This window comes from Corvus kubaryi, unplaced genomic scaffold (genome assembly GCF_017639235.1).
Source record: "Corvus kubaryi isolate FWS band 111438036 unplaced genomic scaffold, C.kubaryi_AGA036_p1.0 37341, whole genome shotgun sequence".
NCBI lineage: Eukaryota > Metazoa > Chordata > Aves > Passeriformes > Corvidae > Corvus > Corvus kubaryi.
In genome coordinates this window covers 5,123,078-5,146,840 of record NW_024581112.1, presented here as the reverse complement: position 1 = coordinate 5,146,840, position 23,763 = coordinate 5,123,078, and the positions used below count along the sequence as shown (strand labels likewise).

Genomic DNA, 23,763 nt, shown 5'->3' with positions numbered 1-23,763 from the left:
GAAGGGGCGGGAACGGCCGGGCGGTGCCGGCGGCGGCGATTGGACGGAGGGCAGGGAGGGGGCGGAGCCCGGCGCGCGCGGCGCTCCCGGCGGCCCCTGCGCGCTTCCCGCCGCCGCATCGCCACGGCAACGGCGCGACCCGCGCGGGCCGTCATGGCGGCGCCCAGCGCGGCGGTGAGTGAGGGGCCCGGGCGGCTCCGCGCTCTTCCCCCCGCCTGGCGCTGAGAGCCCGCTTCTCTCCTTTCCCCCTGCAGGAGCAGCGCTGGCTGCGGGCGGCTCGGGACTTCGCTCGCCGGGCGCTCCCGGCGCCGGACGGGCAGGAGCCAGCGGCGCTGGAGGCGGTGCTGCGGTGCCTGCGGAGCGCGAGCGGCGGGACGCTGCCGCTCGGCTACAGGTGACAGCGGGGCGGAGAGGAGGGGACCGGGCGGACCCGGTATCCATGTGCGGCCCTCCCGGGAGCTCGGCATGACTCGTCCCTGCGCGATGCCCGTCCCGGAAGGCGGCTGTGGGAGGGATGTTGTCGAACAGGGGTAACCGCACGCGGTTTTTTGGCCTCGGTGCGCCCCCGGCCGCCCTTGCGGTGTGATTAAGCACCGTATCCACCTGTGTGCGGTAGGTAAAGAGTGTAACCAAAGTGGGGCATCTCGCCCAGAGCGAGCTGTCGCACTGTACAGCGTTTGCACGGCAGCGTCCCGGCTGGATCCAGCTGGCCCGCTCAAGAGGAAGTTCCTGGGCATGGTCTCCGAACCTGTTGGCCAGCTGAGCTTAGCGTTCGAGTGTGCACTCTGACAAAGGGGGAATCTAGGATAACATGGCCCATATTTTCATTGATAAAAGGCTTTTGGGTGCTCACCATCATAAAGAACATGCAGCTTCTTAAGAGATATAAATATTGCAGGGTTTGGCTTGCCCGGATCTGTCTCTCTCTTGCTCCAGCTTATGGTGGGAGAACGTCTATTAAAACCTCTGGCACAGCCGTTTTTGGGGGAAAAGGTCAGCTGGAATTGATTAGGGATTTGTGACCTTTAATTAATCGTTAATAAATGTAGGTGGTCGATCTTTCACGCCAGCTAAACCTATTTCATTTAAGCTATATTTTTTCCTGTGTATTTTATGACAATTAAACCAGAGTTTGGTTTATATTTAGGAGGATTCATAGAAAAGAGTTGAAGGTACTTGGTGTTTATCTCCTGTGAGGCCAGTAGTCTGTGAGCAGCATGCTACGTCCACAGCTGACCACCAAGCTCTGGAGCACGAGAAAAGAGCGTTTGCTTCTCTGTATGTGATAACCATGAGCCTGTGTCCTGCTGCAGTTCTGGTTTCTCCCAAAAAGCACTCAGCACATTTGACAAAAACACAAGCAGCACTGTATTCTCCTTGTGCATCATAGGTACCAGTATTACTGTAGTGGTGCTCTGTCTCTGAAGATGGAGCAGTTTCAGCTAACAGAATTTTCAACTAATCTCCTGTTCAGATTCCTGTGAAATACACAAGTACCTGCATAAATTTATGTCTTTTGATTAATTTTTTTAAACCTAAACACTATTTATTGCTGGTTTAGACCCATTACTTATCTAGACTAGTTTCTTGCTTTGAACTTTTGATCCCTGACTAATCAGGTGAAACTCTTCAAATTCACACCCTTTGAAGTTGATTATGTCCTGCTACTGAGCAAGTGGGTGGTGTGAATAGAGCTCCAGTTTCACAACTTAAAATTGTCAGTGCAGCTCACTGGAAACCAGTACCAAAATCACTAGCTGGAGAACAGTTTGTGTTGGCTCTTTCAGTGTTGATATTAGCATGGACAGAGGAGTTGCATAATTCTCTAGCACAGAGAGCCAGGATGTAAAAAACAATGATGAGTACTGCCATGGTCATGGAAACACTGAAAAGGCTTAGAACCTACTGAGGAGGCTGCCTTGTTCGCCCATGTTCTCCCATGGTTAGTCTAAGCATGATAGGTGTAAACTGTGGATGGCTTCAGATGTGGCTGATTTGATGTTACATCTCCTTCTCCCCCTGCTGCTGAAGTCAGAAGGGAGGGTGGAAAGATTCAGGGCTAGCTTGGCTCTGTTCTTATAAGTGAACACCCAGTCTAAGATTACTGGCTTGCTGTCTCTCAGCTTTGTATTTTGCAAGCTATCCACAGGACAGAATTCATTCCCAAACTGTCACAATCTTCATCTAGAAGTTGTTCAAACTTGGTTTTACTATAGTTCAGCAATTTTAGCACCAAGTGATGGATTTAGTCTGTATTTACCCGTCTTTGTTACAGATACGTAAGCTGTATTGAGCAATTGTTGAGGTTTTCTCACAGAGTGTCCCATTCAAACTAAAAATGTCTGAAATAGGAACTGTTCTCCTCCCTGTCTCCCTCCACATGCACTTGAAAACGTTTCATTTTATTCAGTCTCAATAATTACTCTTTTCAAGTTTTCTCCATGCCTGCTCAGTAGCAGAGCATGTCTGTTTTCAGAGAGGATGCTCGAGCAGGACAGATGTGTTGAGTGAACTGAAAGACAGACACCACTGATAAATGCTGTTGAATGAGTTGGTTCTTGCCATGACACATCATCAGACCGCACCAACATCCGAGGCTCTTCTGGCTTAGCCAAGCACTGTCCGCGGCAGGGATCGCTGTAATCCCCAAACTTTGCAAACTTTGCAGACTGAGTTCTTTGTACATGCTGCTATATTCTCCTTTTCCTTTTTTTTTCCCCCCAGTTTCATCTCCATCTCCGACCTACAGAATCAGCAGCACATACCGTGCTGCAGCCACCTGAGCTGGAGCACTAATGAATTTAAGGAATGGTCTTACCAAGGACAAGGTGCTTTACCCATGCAGAGCACTTTGCCAAGGACTTACCTGATCCTGGTTGGCTATTTAACAGATGAAAGGCAAGGAAACAAAGAAAAGTTGGTAGATGGTTGCCTATACGTGAAGGATAATACTGGGATAATTCCATGTGAGGTATGTCCTTGGTATGAGGGGTTCTGTGTTTATTCCTATTTCTGGGACAGTGTCACAAACCACCAGGGGCTTCAGGTGTTCTGCCAGAGTCCAGTGAAGGAAATAATGCATCTCTGTAGCAGGCAGGAAAACAGCAAGCTCACAGCTTGGGCAGAGGATAGAACATGTGAAATGTGCCATTGCTGGGAGAAGAAATATTGAATGTACTGGCCTGGAAAAAAGAGGTAGCCAGTATACAGTTCTGTTAAATTCACCACCGTACAAGGTGGCCTGGGAAACCTCCCCCCTCTTGGCAGAATTCCAACTAGTGGAGCAGAAATAACTTTCTGGAGAGTTGTATTGGGTGTCAGTGATGCGTTGATGACATACTTTGAGGAAATAATAGCTTGCATGACAATTGACTTAAAACCATCCTGAAGGTCATTGCAAGGGGAATTGAGATGACAAATAACCCCTAGGGTGGTGATGACAGAGCACTGAAGTTGGGCTTTCAAAGGAGACAAAGTCTAGGGAAAAGTTGTATTGGTAAGAACTTCTAACTGAAAACACAGGGGCAAAAGAAAGGAGGCAAGAATTTTAGAAAAATAGTCTGAAAATAATAGCCTTGCAGTGAATTAATTTGCACCTTTCTGTGAGCTTGTGACTATAACCCAGGAAATGCTAGCTGTAGAGCTCAGCAAGTCAGTTCCAGATTTGCATCTGGAAGGACAGAAGTTTTCCATGCAAGGTGAGAGAGTGGGCAGAAAACACTGCTCTCATTTCGTAATGAAGCCCGGCAGTAGGACAGGAGTTTGCGACGTGCATGCAAGGGTGTATTAGTAATGAACATTGTAAGTAGTGCTGAGAAAACACACTGAAACTCATCTCAGACTTTTATCTCCTTACCTTTTGGTTTAGCTCTTGCACTTTGAACTGGAGTGGCTGGAGTCACTGTTTGTCTTCCCAAGCTGGTCATACATACCACAGACCAACCAGAGAGCAGCAGGGTACTTGGAAATCCTGGTGGATCCAGTGCCAGTAGGTGCACCTAAGGAAGTACTTCACAGCATTCCAATCACCTCCCCAGTGTCAGCTGAGCCACTGCTCATCTCCAGGTAAACACCTACAGTGCCCAACTCCATCATAACACTGTTGCTCTGGCTTGGCAAGTAACATGAAAAGCGCTTGGCTTAGAAAGAGACAAACTGTTTCTGCCACATGTGGAAGCATAGCAGTGAGTGGTGGAAGTGGAGTTATACAACAAAGCCACTTGTCTTTAATCATCTGTTTTCCAGCACTTCATTAGAAGTTTTTATTCCATAATTTGAAAAAATAAGACCAATTTAAGTATTTCCAGATGTAATTTCATACTACAGAACAGTGTTGATTCAGCTGTCATTGAGGCTAAAATTCATTCACTCTTTTGATTAGCACAATTTTTTTTTTTATTTGAACACCCAGTGAACGAAAAATATAACTGAAAGTAATCCTGTATTATATTATGATGTTAATATGTGCCACTGGTCAGATTACTGAGATAAAAGTGCCAGTGAAATGTCAACTGGTAGAAGTAACTGTGCTTTAGTTTACAGTATGTGAAAATGAGCCAATGGAATTGCAAATCTTACTAAGTTGATAATTTCAAGTTGTGCTAGATCATGTTTTATCTCCTTGAGTAGAGAATTCTTGGTGTAATTTAATTACCATAAAATGTCACTAATCATGCTGCTTTAGTTTCTTTTTAGTTATCTTTGTTTTTATTGGATTTATCTGCTTGTAAGAAAGTAATTTTAAGCTTAAGTGTTTGATTTAGCTCAAAGAACCTTTCTAAACAAGAAAACTATTTCCATATTTCAGTATATGTTCTCAGACTTTTAACATAAAGCTCCTTTGTTATTGACTGATATCTGATCAATTTTCCATGTTACTACAAAAATGTTACAGTGAGGTGCTGGTACTACTGCGTGTCTACTACTGGTTGGGTTTTTTTCAAAGTCATGTCTGTTTATATGTTTTGGAGTCAAGAATGTTTTTGTTTAGGGTAAGTGGGATGGTTATATTCAAGTCCAGCAGGAGCTGAAATGCAAATTACAAACATAAATAACTTTTTTTGAAATAACTTTTTTGAAATAACTTTTTTTAAAAATGTTTTGAAATGTAGGTTTGAAACAACAAACAGAATTGATTCAAGAAATATCACCTCTCTTGCCTCTAATCTGCTTTCAGTTTTGCTGCTTTTTCACTCTGTGCCAAGTTTGTTAGAAAGGCTCCATTGTTGCTTTCAGGCTTCTTGTTTATAGGTTTAGAGCTTCCACAGTATCATGTTCCATGGACCTACAAATCCAAGTTCTGTTTTCTGCAGAAGAATTGCTTGTGACTTTTTTTTCTTATCCTTTAGACCTACGATTAGCTTCTTGCTTGTGGTAAAGCTTTTTAAAACCTGGCTGTTGTCATGGAGCATGTGAATTTGTTCAAAACAACCCTTCTGTCTTCAAATACTAAAACATCAAAGGAATTTAGTACAGAAAAGTTAAAGTACAAATTTTGTAGCCAAGTGTTGTTTTGAAAACCTCTCTCAGAGATTGATCATATTACTTTGTTGGATCCATTATTCCCAGGAAGTGCATGCTGTGTATTTGTTTATTTTGCTTTTGAGATACTTTTGAGCTGTTTTTCATCTCTGATTTCAGTTGCCTCTTCAATTGCTCTCTAGGATTCCATGTCAGAAAAGATCAAAGCTTACTCTAGCAGGGGAATTAACCAGACTCGGGCCTCTCCTTCGTGTTCACCACAAGACATTCTTCTTTCTGTTTCTGAAGTGCTTTTCCTCAGCTGCTTGTGTCCCTGTGCTGGTGCAAGTAAGTCCTTGGAATTTTGCTCACAAATTCACTGTCTGGATCTGTGTATGTGCTAGTTGATTAATTCTTTGAAGCTTGCCCTTGATCTCCCAGTTTGATTTATATTCTTCATTTTACTAGTGGTATCTTTTTAATTGCACCCAGTGTACAATAGTCTTTGTATGTAAGAAGTCTAGTTCTGTGCCCTGCAGAAGTGCAATCCTTCTCCCTCATGCAGTTTTAGTGTCCCTGAATGTTTTGCAGATACAGCCCTTTTGCTAGGAGTGTGAGGCAATCCTCTGGGTGAGAAAAGGGGTTTTTGGGTGTGGTTTTGGGTGTGGGGTTATTGGGGTCAGGAAGAATTTTTTTTCACTGGAGTTGATGCTCATGTTGCTTTTGGTTTCTCTACTCTAGAAACCGAGCCAGCTGGTGTGGCATCATGTCTTCCAGCTGGGTCACAGGTACACAATAACTGGCCTGAGTAAGTCTAGCCTGAAGAAATCTGGACAAACGATGTTTGTCACCAGTGTGTCTTCCTGCCTTCTGCCCTACTGTGCAGAGTGGGTGAGGGAGCAGCCACTGAAAAGTGCTTGGCAAGGAGAATCCACTCAGTCTTCTTTCCTTGAGACTGCTGAGGAGCTCAGTCGCTCCTTGGAGCTGGGGGCTGCAGAGGAGACGCCAAGATCAACCAAGGAGTCCAAGATCATCTCCTATGTGGTAAGGGTTTGTAGACTTAGCCTTCACCCACTCATGCACTGGGGTTTCAGCTCCTGGCCTGCGAGAAGCATTGTTTTCATCATGAGTTTATTTTCTTACTGCTCAGGCCTGTAAGTCTCTTATATTTTGGGACTCTCTGCACTCCTGTTACTTTCTGTTTGCTTTCTGTTTAGGGCTTTGTCACCAAAATACTCAATGTCCAAGCTGGTCTCTTTTTACTGGATAACCAAGTCTGCTTGTGCCTTGCTTACCAGCCACTGCTGAACTTTGCACAGGGACTCCGACCGGGAGCGTGCGTGGAGGTAAATAGAGACTTGCAAGTCATGAAGTATTCAGTGGAAAAGGCTCAGGCCCTGGGGATGGCTCGTGAGTGTGTGGGTCAACAGAAGGCTACAGGAACATCAACATTATTTCAGAAAGTATCTGGAAAAAAACTGGAGATCTTACTGCCTGGGCTTAGTCATGAGAGTTGATATGATTATTATCTGATTCCTCCCTAAACTGTGCTTGGTGCCTCAGGCCTGATTATAGATAATCCAGTAGAGTGAGAAAGGATTTAAGGTGGGGTGACAGTTTTGGGGAGTGGTGGCAGACTGGCTATCTCTTGTCTTACACTGGATGTCTGTGTATCCCAGCTCATCGATGTCCACCTCCTGCAGAAGCCTCTGGTGTCCTTCCCTTTCACTGTCCTTGGTGCTTGCCTGAGCAGCATGGTTGTGCTGAAGAGTTTTTCAAGGCTCAGCACCCCCCACCAGCCACTGGCCTCTTCAGGAAATCTCTGCTTACAGCTGCTCTTCCGCTTCAATCTTGGAATGCCACTTTACCTCTGGCTGGTGAGCCTCCTGGAGATGTTTGAGGAGAGGTGAGGACAATTCTTCTGAAGACAGGCTATGCCTAAATGTGCTTTTTAAGTTACCTGGGTGTCTTCTAGACTAAGGGATCACAAAATTACTGCGCTTGGATACTACAAGCAGCAAATGCTTCTGGTTTATAGGCCTAAGTAAGCCATTCAGCCAGACTTCACATCATGTCCAATTGCTTGTTACCTTGCAATTGCTCTTATGAGAAAATCACGTGCATTTTTCAGGTGCAGGTGAAGCTGCAGCACTTCAGAGCACTGTGCTCATGTAATCCTGCCTGGACTGTTTTGTCCTGAAATACAGAAGCACCACAGGGATGTCTGCCTGCCAGTGTGGTTTGCTTGGCAGATCAATGTGGGCACTGAGGCTGAAGGTGGAACCTGGTGCTACAACTAAATCACAACTGATGTAAAGGCTCTTGTGTCCTGACTGTGCACAGAAGCAGCAGCAGCTGCTCAGCATATCACTTTGAGATATTCTGAGTATTGCCAGGAGTGTGATCATTTGTTTGAGAGTCTCTGTCTTGGCAGATTCTCCCACCCATGCTTACCTCCGAGTCTTCTAGATGGCTTCCTACTCTCCCTGATGCTGCACTCTGTTCACAGGACAGCTGTGGGCCAGTTTCTGGGTTTAGTTTTGACTTCTGTTAGTGAAAATATTTGTCTTTCTTCTGGAGCAGTTATGATTGGTCAGTGTAACTGCTGCCTTGGACTTTAAAATACATACATTTTATTCTCAGTCAAGTAGCATTTTATAGAATGCTCAGTGTTCCTGTGCTATACTGGCACTGTGGAATTTTGACTATGCTTTCCAATAAAACAGCTTCAGTTTTGCCCTGGAAGTTATGCTAGCTATAAGTTTCAGGTTTTATTATCTTTTTCACTTTCTTTAAATGTGATTGCTAAGTCCTGCTACTGCTTAAAAATTATTCCAGTGAGTTAGTTGCTATCTTTTTTCATTTGAATTCACTTTCTGTTATTAAGTCGTATTTTGGCTGGCAGTGTGATCACTCCCAGACATTCAAAAGCAGTAAGCTAAACTTCTGAAACTGATTCTGCATGAGGAAAATATTGGAATAAGAAGAAGAGTAGTCTGTGGTTGTTTCTGCCTTGTGATTTTTTTTGCATCCTGTGAAAGAAAGCCAAGTGTACCTAACATGAGTAATCATATCAAGCCTAGCCAAAATGCATGGAGATCCATTTGTGTGACTTAGAGGGAGATTATCTTCATGTGGTTTGTTTTTCTGGCCATTTGAGTTTCGAGATTTTGCCAGTCTATCCACTTCTGTGGATTTTCCTGTTCTGTGTCTGCCCAACATAAATCTGCATTGGCCTTAAATGTTCTATTTTTTAATCACTTCATGTTTTTTGTGTTCTCTTTAGTTCTTGTCCTACACAGCATATTCACTCATAACAAGCAGAAAGAGTCCCTGACTTAGGTGCAAGACTCACTTAAATGCATGGACTGCTTTTGCTTTTAATGGTCATAACTTTTTTTCAGGTTTTCTTGTTTCTTTGGGCACCGTCGACTGTGTAGCTCTGCACATCGAAACCCTGGAGCTGCTGAAAAGTTCCTTGTCCCCCTTCTGCAAGCTATGGTGCCAGACAGCGAGGAAGCAAGAGATATTTATAATGAAATTCTAGCAAAAATACACCAATGTCCCCTGCAGAAAGTGAGTAAATGTTCTGTGAGCTGTTTCCTGTTGGTGTGATGGGAAGAAACTCAGCTGATTTGTTCTTTCTCTCTTTTGTTCATAGTATTTGACTCTGAACCCTCCGTGCCAGGCCCCATCTCTGTCTACAGTTTGCCGTGTGGCAGAACAGAGGAGCTGGGAAGGCTTCAGTCCATCACAGTTGCTTTCCCCCTTGGAGGCACAGCATATGGGCACCCAGGAGCTGAATCGCAGACTGGCCTGGTCCTACTGCACACTCTCAGCAGGAAGTTTCCAGCCCCAGCTGGTAAGTGCCTTGTTCCCTTTCCTGTCTGTGCCTTGAGAGCTCCTGGTTCTCACCATGCCTTCCAGCACCCTGTGCAGTGCATGCCTCTTCCTGCTCTTAGGAAATGACACTGCTTTTCTCACTGTGTTGAAAACAGACTGAATTTGAGCTGCTGCTACACACACTTTGATGTATGGCTTTCAAAGATAGGAATTGTCTGATGCTCTTTGCAGCTTCCTTTCTGTTGTAGATACTTCTGGGTGTGCTGAGGGTCTCCTCCAGGACCAGTTCCCTCCAGCTGCAGGACAAGAGCAGCACGCTTCCCTGTGTGATCTCCCATAAGGATGGTAGCCCCTTTGCCCAGACAGCTCTCATAGGTATGTCCCACTAAACTGTATTTGAGTGCTGAGCTTTTGCTCTTCTGCCTTCCAGCTTTAAAACGAGGAAGAGACGTGGTGTGGAGATGCTGAACTGTCACTGCCTGACCTCATGACTTTAAAATGAGGATATTGACCTTACTGTTTTTATGTTCTCTTTTTATTTAGCTCAGCTCTTTTCTCTGATGTGTTTGCAGGATCACTCTTGCAGGTGGAAAACTACCAGCTTGTAGTGGAGAGATTCCTTAAGACTGATTTTCCCTCCTGGGAACACCTGGAAAATCTGAAGCATGTGAGAGAGAAAAAAACTAGGTGAGTCCCTTTATTTAGTGTGCAGATTAAATCATCACTTTCCAGTTCCATGAATATTTTGGATTGTGGTAAGGCTTCTTACCAACATAGCATTTCAGTGCCAAAGCAACTGTTCTTTGCTATTTGCGTAAAATGAGCTCTTTCTCAGCAACAAACCCACCATCTCCCTTTTGTTCAGAATACATGCAGCCTGGGAGCTGCCCTCCTCTTCACTCTTTCCCACTCTTTACTTGTGGGACACTCAGCAGAAGTGCTTTTCCCAGATAAACAGTTGTTTTGGACAACCACGTGTCAGGAACAGGGAGTCTCACTGTTACCATTTGTCATTTCAGTGTCTATGTGCAGTTCTACTTTGAGGATGTTCAGGTTCTCCATGCTGCTGAAGGACAAATCCAGAAAGGCCTTAGGAGTGGAAACAGCTCCTCTTTGAGGAAGAAGACAGATGGCAGCACAAGGCTGGAAACCCCAGAGGCAAAAATGCTGAAATTGGAGGATCCCAAGGCAGATACTGGCAGAGATGAGAACTGTCAGGGGGGCCAGGGCAGCACCAGAACAACGAGCTGTGTATCTCACCTGTTCTTGGTTACCCAGAAAGAGGGCCTCATGTTGCGCAATTACCAACCGCCCGGAGAAGAAGATAAAGAAGCACAGCTAAAGGAGCTGCAGCGCAGTTTCCAAGCCACAGTGCTGTGGCTGGGCAGACCATGTCTCTGGGACCACCCCAGAGAAACTGGGAATCTACCAGAGCTGGAGGAGACTGGCTGTAATGGAGAAGAGGGCGTGACACAGCAAGAAGTGAGGCAGTTTTGGGGTGTAGTTTGATAAGTCTGGGAGCTGGCTCCTCAGCGAGCCTGTGCGGTAATTCAGTATCGCTGGGAAAGTGATTTTTGTGTTGGGTACAGTTGTGTGTTTGTGCAGGCAAATTCCTTCTTATACCCAGAGGAAATTCCATCTCCTCTCTGTCACCTTCCTGTAAATGCATCTGCCTTCTCTTGCTCTTGGTGGTGCTAACTTTGCTTCTCAATCAAGACATCCTCTGCGTGGGGCTTCCTTTCTTTTTGCTGTATTTTTCATTCCATACCTAACAGTTCTCATCACCTTCTCTCTCTCTCCTCCCTTCCCCCACCAGGCACTGCTACTCTTCATGGGAAAGTCTCTGCGATGGTTTCCATTGCTGCATGTGGATGGACTGTATCGCTTCATTGTGCCCTGCTGCTCGGTAAGAGAGAAGAATGCTGCTCTCTCTTGGAGACTTTTGCTGAACTGCATGTGGGAGTTGAGGAGTCAGAGGGTGACTAAGCTGTTTTCGAGGCTTGGAATTTCCTTCTGTCTTGCCAAGAAACTGCTTATGTTCTGTGTTTGATTAAAATTCTCAGAGCTCTGAGTTTAGTGGAATTTTTTTTGTTGTTCTGTAAACCATTGTTCTTCACCTTTTCCCTATATAACTTCAATCTCCTTCCTTCTAATAGTCTTCTCTCTTGCCTTACCACTCTTATCTCAGGACTTGGAAGTGTTTGACAAGCTCTGTTTTCCACCTGTGCCAGCAACATTCCCAAACAGGCCATCCTGCCCCCTGTGCCTGCCTGTCCAAGATAGCTGGTACTTACAGCATGAGACCTGGATCTCCTGTCTGCCTGAGTGCCAGGTATGCAGTGCCTTATTGCCTGGGGCTTTCACAGGCTACATGTAGATCTCTCCAGAACTAGCTAGAAAATTATTAATACAGAGTATCTTGTTGATGAGACTGTTCTGCTCTAAGTTCAATCAGAGGCTGCTGCTGGGCTTCACAGTTTCCTGCTTCAGAATTCATCTGGAGAAGAGTTGCTTGACCTAGCTCTGAGTGTGCATAGCTTGTCTTTTGTGCTCTGGCTGGGGATGCCTGTAAACTGCAACCCGTCTGAGGCTGTGTCTCCCTCACTTCCAGCTGACAGCTGTGTCAGTGCTGACAGGCATGGACCAGAGGACTTCCTCCATTCCAGAAGTCCTTAGCAGCAGGTATGTTGGTCTACCCCAAATTACAAGTGACTGTGTCCTAGGGAATGGCTCTGTGTTAACTTTTATTGGGAGCAGTGCTATATTAAACTGTGATGAAATACCCACCCTAGGAATATGGTTTGGAAATCTGCCTGTGTGCTAGTAGTCCAGACTTCTCCCATCCTGGTTATCAAAGCTAAAGGGATTGTAGGTGACAAGACTGCAAAATGGTGTCTAGAAGATGGTTCAGCTATTGCTGGTGTGGACTAGGTCCCAAAGGTGTCTGCCAAAGTGAAAAGAAGCACAGCAAGGAAAATGAGACTGAATGTATGATTTTTTTGTTTTTAGATTGCTTTAGCAAACTTTGCTCAAACAAATACTAAGGTTAGAAGCTTTTCTGTTCAAAGCATGTTTAATCTGGAGTGATACGCATGTACACTGGAATTTTCACCAGTGCTTTATGATAAACTGTTTCCTTTGCTTGGCTTCTTTCTCTAATTCAGAAAAACAATTAGGAGTTTAGCAGATAGGAAGGCTGTAATGCCTCACCCTTCTTCACTGCTGAGCCTGAAGCAGCAGAAAGCAAGGTAAACAGGCCTCTTGTCCCTGGGAGATGTAGGCTGCAGCAAGCTGCCCTCGGTCCAGTAGCTCAGGTGCTCAAGAGCAGGTTCCCCAGAAACTGGTCTTAACCAACAATGCTCTACTTTGTGGCAATCTTGAAGTCAGGCCTTCTACTCCGTTTGTCTTCAGGCAGGACAAAAATCCTGGTCTGCTCTCAGTTTCACAGGTTCCCTTGTTTCTTTCTGTGGTGAGGTCATGGAGAGGACCTTGTGTGCCTCTCCCAAGAATGAGAAGCCACCTGTGACTGTTGGCCTTCCAAAGCAGAAAGGTAAGATTGTGGCAGCCTGTCGAGAAGCAACAGATTGGTTCTTGATTCTTTCTGTTTGAAAGAGCCAATGGACTTGGCTAACTGTGCTGCTGTGTCTGGGAATAGTGGAAGTATGCCAGGATGTTGCACCCTGTTGCATGTCATAGGGCTAGGAAACTGCACACTGCGTATGTGGAGATGGGAATGTGGTACCTGGAAAATCTGGGAGGTGGGGCAGTGATAGCCTCATTGTGATGGGAGGAAAAACCCCTCTAGCAGGCCCAGCTCAGTGGCAGGCCATGCTGTCTGTGTGAGTGAGCTCATGGTTTGTGGTTCTGTGCCTCCTCAGAGACTCTGCTGTCCAGGGATCACAGTGTGAAGCTCAGTGTCTCAGCTGCTCCAGGCTCCCCTGTTGTGATGGACGTTTACATTACTGCCACCTACCTGCAGCATCTCTGGGGTTTGCTACCTGGAGCCAAGATCCTCTTCCAGAATTTGGAACGCAAGATCTCAAGGTCCTCCTGTCTTTAGAGCCCTGATCCTGTCTCTGATCTCTCTTGCTGTCTTTGAAACCATCTCTTCATCTGACCTCCCATGTGGACTTTCCTCATCCCTTGTCCACACTTCATGTCTCCCAATTCCTTACCATAAATTATTTTCCTACCATGTTACAAATGAAGCTCAGCCCAGTCATCCCGAGAAAACTGAGTGTTTGGTTTCTGTGAGCTCTTTCTGATGTCTGCTCTTTCATATTGCAGATTCCATAATGTTTATTGCACATACATTGCCTCCAGCTGTGTGAGCATCGTATCTCTGCCAGCTTCTCACCTACCTTTTCCTTCTAGGTAAGTGTTGGGTCTGTTCTCATCTTACAGTGTCCCAAGAAAGGCTTCTGTGTTCCAAGCATCTCAAATTCCTATTTCTTCTAGTCCTGCAGGAGAAGCCTCATCCCCCTCACTAGTATTTCTATCCAGTTTGAGATCTCAGCTGCAAAACCTGCTCCAGGCCCGGATTTTATGCCACTTGTCCTGTGTATTGACTGTGTGCCTGCAGTGGGTTTGCTCACTTTGCAGCTGCATCTTCAAGGAGGTATTCAAGCTTCCACAAAGATAATTTGTGAGAGGTCTTGCATATTTTTTACCTTCACACATCCTTTGCTACCATGTAAAAGAAGTGAGAGTTCCTATCTCAATTGCAGACCCTCTTTTCCAGTGTCTGAGAAGGACTTGCATATTAGAAAGGGACCAAAGTGATAACTGATTAGAAGTATGTACCTTATGCCAGGCAGATTGGCAGGTAGGACTCGGGGTGAAGTGAGGACACCGAAGAGGAAAATCCTCCTCTGTTAATGCTCTGCTCTTCCCATGTTCAGTGCTATTGGGGATCAGCACCTTGCAGCAGGTGATTTTTCTCCCCATATAAACTTTTTCCAGGACACTCCTTGGAAATGCAGTGAAATTCTTTACACCTTTGCATACTTAATTAGGAAAGGGTTAAAATAAGCAGTGGCCCTTCCCCTTCTCACACCACCCATACATAGCTGTAGTTTTACTCTTCCTTCAGGGGAGATGCACCCGACACAATCCTCCCTGTCCATCACAAACAGGAGTGAGGCAAGCCAGTGCACGGTAAGTGCTGTAGGGATTGGGTGTGGGAGGAGGGAACAAATTACACCACAAACAGGAGGGGGAAGATCATATCAAGGATGGGATGTGGACAGAACAGCAAAGATGGAGTTATCACATCTTCTGAGATGTGAACAAACTCTCCTGAGATCTGTTGTCAGGGCTGTGACCATTGTTAGGGAGCCAGGCACTGTCCTGCCCTCCCTCTGATCCCAGCCTGCCTGCTCTCTGCACAGGGTGCTGGTGGAGGACGGAACAGGTGAAGCTGTGGTGCTGTGCAGGAATGAACATGTGGCAGCAGTGCTGGGCCTGAGCCTTCTCGAGTGGGAAGCTGTGCAGAACTGTGTGCAGAGCAGGGGCAGCGTGTGCATTCAGCATGGGGAAGCTCCTGGCACAGGGGTGAGTGGGTTATTCCAGCAGCAATTGCAGTGTGGTGGGCTCAAGTCTTGGCTGGACGGGATTTCCCTTTGCTCTGGATCTTCCAGAGCTTCCCTGCCTCCCTCTGAACACCCCCTGGCAACACACTCTTTCCTTCCTCAGTGTCTAGAAGAACCCGAGGATCTCGTTGCTTGCTACCTAAGGAGTCTGTGCAGGAGTCCTCTCATATGTCGCCCTATCCTGTTGGATTTCAGTCTCGACAGGAAGCCCTCCAAGATCCTGCAGCCTGGTAAGCCAGTACTGCTGCTTTTCCTAGTATTTGGTGTGGGAAGGAAGGAAGGAGGCATCTCACCAAGCTGGGGAAGGAGAGCTGCCTTCACTGCCCACAAAGCAAGATCTTTGAAAGATTTTCCTGGAATTTTGAATTCTGTAGTGTAGAACTAAGTTGTGCCTTAGTAGATCCATGGTTACAAAAATAGAGAAATAATATTACGGAAATGACTAAAACAACATACATTAATTTTTCTACTTCACACAGAAACATAAAGCTGTTTTTGAGAAAGATTCCCAGTCCTTGTCTGGGACAAGAATCCGGATCAGCCAGAGTTATTGTGCAGACCTCTCAAATCAAGTGGGTTTTTACTTTAGACAGGACAGCACATAGGGTCAATACTAGGCCTGGAAATCCTCACCTGCAAATCAGCACTGAAGTGTTTTGAATTCATGCATGCTGAGGTTCTGAGCTCATGCTGCCACAACTGTGCAGTTGCTGTGTTAAGGGGGCATTCTTCACACCAGTTCTTCACACTGTGCACAAGTACCTAGTGCTTAAATTTGAGTCCAGGTGCTGTAGGGGTTTATTTGCTAAGCCCACAAGAGGATGCTCTGCATGGAGACTGTTTCTGGCGCTCATGTACGCTGTCCATAAAGGCAGGTTGCTGATACTGATAGAGGATACAACACTCAGTGCATCAGCTCTGTAAAGCAGCACGTAGGTCACAGCTTTTCACAGTGTAGAATGTCTGTTTCCTCCAAGTTGGAGGGATGCTGGAAAAATGCATTCATCTGCCTACATCCTGGAATTATTCATCGTGCTGTTCTTTGAGGTTTAGCAGATGCCAAGCAGCTGCTGCAAGGCCTTCTCTCTCCCAGCAACTTCTGCAGCTGTGTGCCAGAGCAGAGCCAGGGCCCTGTACTGACTTGTTACCCGTTGTATCTTTCCCCTGCAGCTCCCCTGCAGCTGCGGAATTTTCGCTGTGGTGAAGTGGAGTTCATGTCACAAGTGGGGCCTCGTCCGAGCCTGCTGTGCCTCAAGGTGGAGGAAGTGGGACAAGATGCCTTATGCTACCTGAACAGCCAGAGGATGAGGAGGACATCCAGTTCCTGCTGAGTGGGAGCCACTGCTTAATATCTCTCCCAGTGGGAGAGGAATTATGGAAATACCTACTGGGAGCAGGAGCTTTTAAAATCTCCTTTCCAGTGGGAGCACGAGCCTGTGAGCACAGGGTGCAGACAAGCAGCTGCTGTGACTTGCGGATTTCCTGAATGGCCACTCTGGGCCATTGTCGACCAGTGATACTGGGCTACATTTTGGAAGAGAGATGTTCAGTGCTCCCTATGTGACAGCTGTTGCCTTGGGCCTGGGGCACACAATGTGTGCATTTTGTGTGGTAGTATCTACTAAATAAAGCTATTAAAATATTACTTAAAGAACACTGTATCTGTTTCAGTTTCTGTTTTAGTATTGAGGTAACCATTGTTTGCTATATGGTGACCATTAACAAAACTATACAGTTCCCACAGGATCTGGTCTTCTTAACCTAATTGAAATTATTAAAATTACACTTTAAAAGCACCTCCTTCAAGAAGGAAAGTGAGTAAGTTGCTGTTTGGAGATCATGATACTAAATGACAAGATTATTTGGGCATTGTTTTGCAGTATATGAACAGCCACCTGAACATTAGGTGGGGCTGGTAAGAAGAGGCGTGCACTGAGCTGTGATACAGGCACTGGGTTTATTGAGGGGTGAAGTATCTTCCCCCTCAAGGCCTGCTGTCCACTTCTGAGACCAAAGTGAGTGGCACAAGACCTGACAGGTGCCACCATTCAATAAAGTTCTGAGACTCCATCCTAAAAGGTTGCCAAAATAGCTTAAAGCAGAGGTCTCTGCAAGTTCTGCTGTGACAACCTTTTTTTCTGTAGGTGCTTTCTGCAAAACTAAATTAAAGATTTTAGTAAAGATTTTACTGAAGCTTACTCTCCACCCTCCAGAAAAAAAAGAAAACAAAAAAAAACCCAAAATAAATTATCTCAGCCTGAGGAAAATGTTGATTGTGATAAGCCAAAGAGATCAAATCGGACTAAAAAGTGCAACTGAAAGTACTCCTAAAATATGACTAACAGGCAGTGCTACAAAAATAGATAGGAAGTGCCAGATAACAGCTATTTTAAAAAAACCAAAATTTGGCTCTAAAGTTATATCTGGATTTAATAACTTTGCTTCTGAATTTGAACTTACCAGTAGTAACTTGCTAATCTCCTTTTCCTCCTCATTCTGTATGTTAGTTTTCTGTCTGCTGTCTACTTATCTGTTCCTTTTATTTCACATTACAAATGCAATCATCACTCCTCATACAGGACTTTAGATGTGGTCTGCCTTTGCCAGGATATTCCAAGCCTGTTGGCAGTTTTCTAACCCACTGCTGTTCTGCCATTCACATCTTTTTCAGACAGGGAGTTTGATTTTAGCATTCCAAGAAGATGGAGGAGATTAACTGGCTCTCTTATTTACAATTTTGTTCGTACAGTCAGAGAATCACAAGCTAAGAGATGGGTGAATCAAATCTGTTTGGGGGGAGTTAAGATCTGCTTGCTTTTAGTACTCTGAAGGAGCAGTTCTCAGCTGTATTGCAGGAAACCCTTTTCCTGTTTGTGTCTGAACTTCTGCCCATGGTCAGAGCTCTGGTCACTGTGTCAGATCAGACAAGGGAACTTACCTTGTCCTGCAATCAGAACTTTTCCTTTACTTAATTCTTATCGCATTCCTTGTGAAGCCAAACAAAGTATCCTGTTGTTGGTGTGGGTAAGAAATAATAACACAAGAGAAATCATCTAACTTCATGTTTGTGCTACTGTGTGCTCTGGAACTGGCAGGAACTCTTAAAGTTCTCAGCCCCAGAGGGAGGAAAGTCTGAAGAGAGTCCTGCCACCAATGTAGCTGTAATAACTGTTCTGTGTGGAAAGACAGAGATTTTCCCTGTAGCTGATTTTCTTTAGCTTTCCCTTTCACCAGTTCACCTTCAGGTCCTACCACCCAAAGCCAAGGCCACCCAAGACAAAAGGCAAGTGTCCTGTGCTTTGGCTGTGTACAGCCCTCCTTATTCCAGGTCTGCAGGGGATTGCTCAGGCTGGCAGCTCCCTCTAGCCATGTTCAAGGTGTCTGTAAGTATTTACTGCAGACACTGCACTGTACTGTGGATTTGTCTGAATAAAGTGGGAGCAAGCAACGCTTGTACTGCAGCCGGTCTCGTGAGCAGGGAGAGGAAAAAGCTCATGCTGCCTTGCAGCCATAAACCATAGCCCAGGTCCAGAGGGTGCACAGGAAAGAGAACTAGGGGATAAGTAAGAGCTGACAGTTGATGGTGCAAGAGAAGGATCTCTAAGGTTGCAGAAAGTGATGGGAGAAGCCATCAGGGAGCCTGTGGGAGGGACAAGCCATGTATCCTACCTAAAGGTGGGGATGGGGAAAGGATGGGCAGAGGGGAAAGACAAATTCTCTCATTCTGGCAGGCTTGAGATAGGTCTGCTGCTGTAGCCAAACCCAGCAAGAGGGTCTACATATATTGAACATATATGCTTACGAGTTTCTCTTTTCAAACTTACCTCCACGTCCAGTAGAGTTTCCAATTCCTTTATAGAGGCTTTATATTGACAGCAGGTACAAGGAAAGCAGAAGCATCCAGTGACAGGCCGGAAATGAGGATGACACTGACTCTGCATTCAGGTTCACCAGCTGCAAGTTGGTCACCTTTGTAATGCTGAAATCTGTAGCAGAAAAACAGTGAGAGGCTACCAGAACAGGAACATAGCAGGGAAGGCAAATAAAGTGTGTGTATTTATTCCTTCCCATTTTTCTGAATATGGATGAAGATAGACCCTGCTTCTTGTACCAGAGACCGATAGCAATGAAGTCCTGGCTGTAGAAGCATTATGACCCCTCTCATGTAGAACAGCAGAAGATACTCAGGACCTTTGGAAAGTTTGATTTTCTGTGAGTAAAACGGCCTTTTAAACAAAGGGATTGGGCTAGAGTCAGAGGCATTGTCATTAATTACAGCTAAAGGGGCCTGTTGGTTTGGTACTCAAATAGGATCTAAGCTGCACTGCTAAAGAGTGTGTCAAAAGATGTGGGGTTTCGTTGGTTGGTTTGGTTTTGGTTAACATTCCAAAGTAATACACACTCCTTTGAAGTGTGTCCCTCCTGGTCCCCTGACAGTTCTGTCCCCATGCCTAGGTGACAATCAATACCATGGGAAGCATATGAAGTAGCAGGACCAAACACAGACCCTTTCCTCCATCCCAGGGACAGAGGGAGAAGTGGTTGGATTAGCCATGCTTTCAGTCCCTTTCTTGATTGACGAGGTGCTGGAGGAACCCCCGGGTGCACCAGGAACACTGTTTCAACTCCTCTCCCCCATGCCTGTGGTCTCTGGGTGATGTTGAACCCTACCTGTCACTCTGATGTTGCCCATAGCCTTGGCAATGCTGTTCTCAATCATGCAGGTGTAGGTGGCATTAGCAGTGACGTTGTGCAGGAGGGAGACCACCCTCACAGTGATGTTTTCAGGGTTCAGCTCATAGCTGGTGTTGGCAGCGTGGGGCAGGTGTTCCCCGGTGTCACCGTAGGCCGTCCAGCACACGGCAGGGCGAGGGAACCAGCGCGGGGCTGTGCACTGCAGCGTGTCCCCACGGCCGCTGCTCTCCACCTGCACCATGGGGATGCTGAAGGCTTTGGGAGGGAAAACAGGGAGAGAGTCAAAACAAGGCAAGTGATAGGAACTGGGCATGAAATACCCAACTGCTCCTGCCACTCCCAGGTATTTCTAGGCTTAGGCTGCTTAGCGTCACAGCAGTGCCTGGAGCCAAGCCAAGAACAGGCTCAGACAGAGCTCTGTACAGGCTGGGCCATGGGAGGATGACTACAGGGGATCTAAGGACTCCTAGGACATGGCAGTCTGGCTTGACAGGATCTGCTGAGGTCCTGGAACAGCTTTAGCGTCTTTTAGTTTGTCTTAATAACAGGGGAAAGATTATTCACCCTCTCCACACACTGAGAAGGGGGCCTGACCAACACCTACAGCTTCACAGAACTGCAGAATTGTTAAGGTTGGAAGAGGCCTTTAAGATCAAGTCCAACTGTTAACCCAGCACTAAGTCCACCACTATACCATAACCATAAATGCACACATTTTAAATCTCTAGGGATAGCAGGTAATTCCACCACCTCCCTGGGCAGCCTGTTCCAGGCCTTGATAACCCTTTCCATGAACAAATTTTTCTTAATATTAAATATAAACTTCCCCTGGTGCAACTTGAGGCCATTTCCTCTCCTGAGCAATCCCCTGCAGACCGAGGGCTGTACACAGCCAAAGCACAGGACACTTGCCTTTTGTACTCATCGGCCTTGGCTTTGGGTGGTAGGACCTGGAGGTGAATTGGTAAAAGGGAAAGCTAAAGAAAATCAGCTACAGGGAAAATCTCTGTCTTTCCACACAGAACAGTTATTACAGCTACATTGGAAATAAAACCCATTACAGCATTTCACATGTTCTTTCTAATGCCTTTTCAGTGTGGATTACTTCAAACATCCAATCAAGCAACACAAAAACAGGCAGATCCACAAGATTTCAAGGAGGGGTTGCGGACCAAGTCCCCATGGAATATTTGCAACCCTCAGGCTTGAGCCAAAACCCTTTCTCACTGGGAGAGGTCTGAGGGCTTTTCCTCCCCCAATTTGAGCTGTAGGGCAGCAATTCTGGCCACAGGGATGAGAGGGAGGGTGCAAAGACTGCAGTCTGGAGGAGACCCTCAAGTGGTTCATCCATCAGACTCAACATGAGGTGACCCCTTGGGAGGTGAATTGTTATTGCAGCCAAATTCATCTCACTGGAACAGGCTGAAGGTCTGGTCGTTTCCAGATCTCCCCTGGAGGACTGACTCTTGTAAACATGTAGTATTTCAGATAACTATGATATCAGAGGCTCGTTGCCTTGATAGTAATTTTAAAAAACTGAATACTTTGGAAAAACAGAGAAAAATATATTAAATACACTACAATTTTTACTATGCAGCACTTCTGGCTGGAGATACATCCTAATTCTAGTGAGAAAAAGCTACTACGTTATCAAAATTATAACCTTTTCTGGAACAACGGTGTCAAAAGAGTGGGTAAGGCCATAAATATCCCTGTAAAAGCCAGAAAAATACCCTACTCAGGGGTGCAGCACCATCATAAGCACAGGTAGGTTCAACCAAGGTGCACTAGCACGTATTTTGCAGCAGGATTTTGTTCCTTGTAGCCCTCACCTCCTGTCCTGTACTGCAGCACCACTGCCCCGCTCCCTCTGGCCGTGATGACCGAGCACCGGTAGGTGCCAGCATCGGAGAGCTGCACATCCCTCAGCTCCAGGGAAGCATTCCCGCCGATCACCTGGTCTGCAAACATGGCTGTGCGGCCCTGAAACGATGGATCTTGCTCTTGCAGGTGATCCTTTCCACCTTTAAACTCGTGAACCAGCCCAGCCACCCCCTCCTTGGCCCACTGGATTGCTATGCTGTCCATCCAGATGTCGGGCTCGAAAGTGCAGCCCAGGATGCTGCGCTGGCCAATGTTCCCTGCAGACGTCAGCGCTGTCACACTGATGGAGTGTTTTCCTGCAAGGAGAGAGCAAGGAGGCTGGAGAAAGGTGAGGCAGCAAGTCTGGAGAAAGGCCAGACTGCCCTGTGGCTGTCATGGGCCAAGCCTGAGGTTGAACAGGCACTGGCACACGGCAAGGCCACCAATGGCAGCTACCAGTGCTGCTAGCAGAGGTCAGCTCCCATGGGTTGTACACCAAGATAAAGCACAGGAGTATTTCTTTACCAAAAGAGTGCTTCAAAAAGTAGCTGTTCTTAGTTGTTTGAGAAGAATTAATGTGGTATTTTCTTGTTTACTTATATGTATCAGGGATTCTTCTCTTTGCAGCTGCCAGAAGAGCATGATTTTTGTGTCTTTTCTTAGTCAGGACCTCCCTCCCTTTATGCAAAATAAATGTGATTGCAAGGCATAATGCTGGCAGAGAAATAGCAGCTCTTTCCCTGTTACTGAAACCCAAACTTTTTTTTTTTATTTAAGAAAAGTCAGCATTTCAAATCCTAAGCTGCGAGAATTCCCAGAGCCAGGTCCTCTTTCCCATGCAGCCCTTCCCTACCTATCCTCACTCAGCACGTGCCAAGGAGGCTACATTTTGGACAACACCAAAGCAACACATTTTTGTTGCCTCTGAGGGAACTGTAGAAGGTTCCCTTTGTTACAGGGTGGTAGGTAGCACTTCCACACATGATCACACCTCAGCCTGTGCGCAGGATGGACACACGGAGGCAGAGGCAGGGTAGAAATTCATCACCCCACCAGTAAAAGCAAGAAATCGGAGCAGTCACATACCTGAGACACCAAAACCAATGATCAGGGCAATCACTGCAGCCAGGATGATAATGACTGTAGTCATGCTGTTAGGGAAAAAGGGAAGGACAACATTACCACGCAGCCCACCTGCTTCACAGGCCATGTCTGCATTGCAGAGTCATCTGCAGGAAGGAGGTGCAGGCAGGTGAGCCACAGACCCCGAATATGGCAGAGGGGTGGAGCACATGACCACAATGGTGACAAACATTCAGGTGAGCAGCACTTGCCATCAACAGTGGGGGACCATGTGGCAGGAGACCCAGGCTTTACCTTCGAGAGCAGGCAGCTGGCCCCAGTGGAGGATGCTCCTCTCTGCATTCCCTGGTGCATAGGCAAGTCAGGCAGTCCCTGCTGGTGCTTGCGAGGGACCAAAGAGTGAGCAGAGCAGAGTGGCCCCTAACCCCAGGAGACACCAGGTACAAGGCAGGGAATGTGCAGGATGGGTCTGGAAACGGCCATTTTTGGAGCTGGTTGGATTTGGGATGCTTCATGTGGAGATGGGTAATGAGCTGTTGAATGAGAGACTGAGGAGGAGAGGAGCACTTGTCAAGACACACAGGTGGAGCAGCCGTGCCAGAGGAGAAGAAAGGCAGCACATCATGGGTCAGCACAACTCCAGCCGTGCTAAGCACGACCTCTCCAGCACAGCCCAGCTTGGACAGATCCAGAAGCACGGCTGGGTACAGCCTCCCACCACAACCAGTGGAGCTCTCATGTGGTCACAGGCACATTTTCCTGTGGACTGAGGGGATTGTGGCAGCAAACTCAGCTCCCAAGCAGAGCAAGCCCTGAAGCAGCTCCCCACAAAACCCACAGGTACATCCTGGAGCAAGCAGCTCCTGCTCATGCCCAGCAGTCTCACAGAGACTCCTCACAGAGGAGAAGCTCAGGGAGCTGCAGGCTGTGAGAGGTCACGGCCCTTCTGGCCATGCAAAATCAACTGCTCTGCTTCAGCAGCATTTGCTCGTTTGCAGCACACCTTCCCACCACACTGGGCAGCCTCCTGCAGGAGAGTCCCTACAGCCATGGACTCCTCCCACCACTGATGTGTGCCTGCATCTGTGACTTGCTCATTTCCACAGATGCCATGGTCACAGGGCTGATATGGAAATCTAGGGAATCGTACCATGTGAACAAGCCTCTCCTGCAGGGAACAGCAGGGAAGGGAGAAAGGGAAGATGGGTTGAAAGAGGGAATAGAGAGA

At 46.5% G+C, this 23,763-nt stretch overlaps 2 protein-coding genes across 6 annotated transcripts; one reads left to right on the top strand and one right to left on the bottom strand.

Annotated features, from left to right (window-relative positions):
* The first annotated feature begins 103 nt into the window (after window positions 1–103).
* Window positions 104–16,548, top strand: CTC1 (CST telomere replication complex component 1). Of its 5 annotated transcripts, none has more exons than XM_042031692.1 (24): window positions 106–174; window positions 255–394; window positions 2,725–2,971; window positions 3,869–4,065; window positions 5,664–5,808; window positions 6,202–6,504; window positions 6,759–6,806; window positions 7,140–7,366; window positions 8,865–9,036; window positions 9,122–9,322; window positions 9,552–9,678; window positions 9,876–9,990; window positions 10,323–10,785; window positions 11,120–11,209; window positions 11,492–11,635; window positions 11,915–11,985; window positions 12,744–12,853; window positions 13,182–13,347; window positions 13,591–13,677; window positions 13,762–13,921; window positions 14,396–14,460; window positions 14,694–14,856; window positions 14,998–15,124; window positions 16,065–16,548. In XM_042031692.1, the coding sequence occupies exons 1-24, from the start codon at window positions 154–156 to the stop codon at window positions 16,223–16,225; spliced, it is 3,750 nt and encodes a 1,249-aa protein (XP_041887626.1). In that variant the 5' UTR covers window positions 106–153; the 3' UTR covers window positions 16,226–16,548. The 5 variants fall into 5 exon arrangements, with proteins under 5 accessions (XP_041887628.1, XP_041887629.1, XP_041887626.1 ...); XM_042031691.1 differs by having other exon boundaries at window positions 107–174; window positions 6,678–6,806; XM_042031693.1 differs by lacking the exons at window positions 106–174; window positions 255–394 and adding an exon at window positions 403–612 and having other exon boundaries at window positions 6,678–6,806.
* Window positions 16,549–18,627: 2,079 nt separating this feature from the next.
* Window positions 18,628–22,844, bottom strand: VTCN1 (V-set domain containing T cell activation inhibitor 1). The gene is made up of 4 exons (XM_042031696.1): window positions 22,539–22,844; window positions 21,422–21,769; window positions 19,566–19,844; window positions 18,628–18,880 (listed from the first exon to the last, which is right to left on the bottom strand). The coding sequence occupies exons 1-4, from the start codon at window positions 22,660–22,662 to the stop codon at window positions 18,759–18,761; spliced, it is 873 nt and encodes a 290-aa protein (XP_041887630.1). The 5' UTR covers window positions 22,663–22,844; the 3' UTR covers window positions 18,628–18,758.
* Window positions 22,845–23,763: the final 919 nt, after the last annotated feature.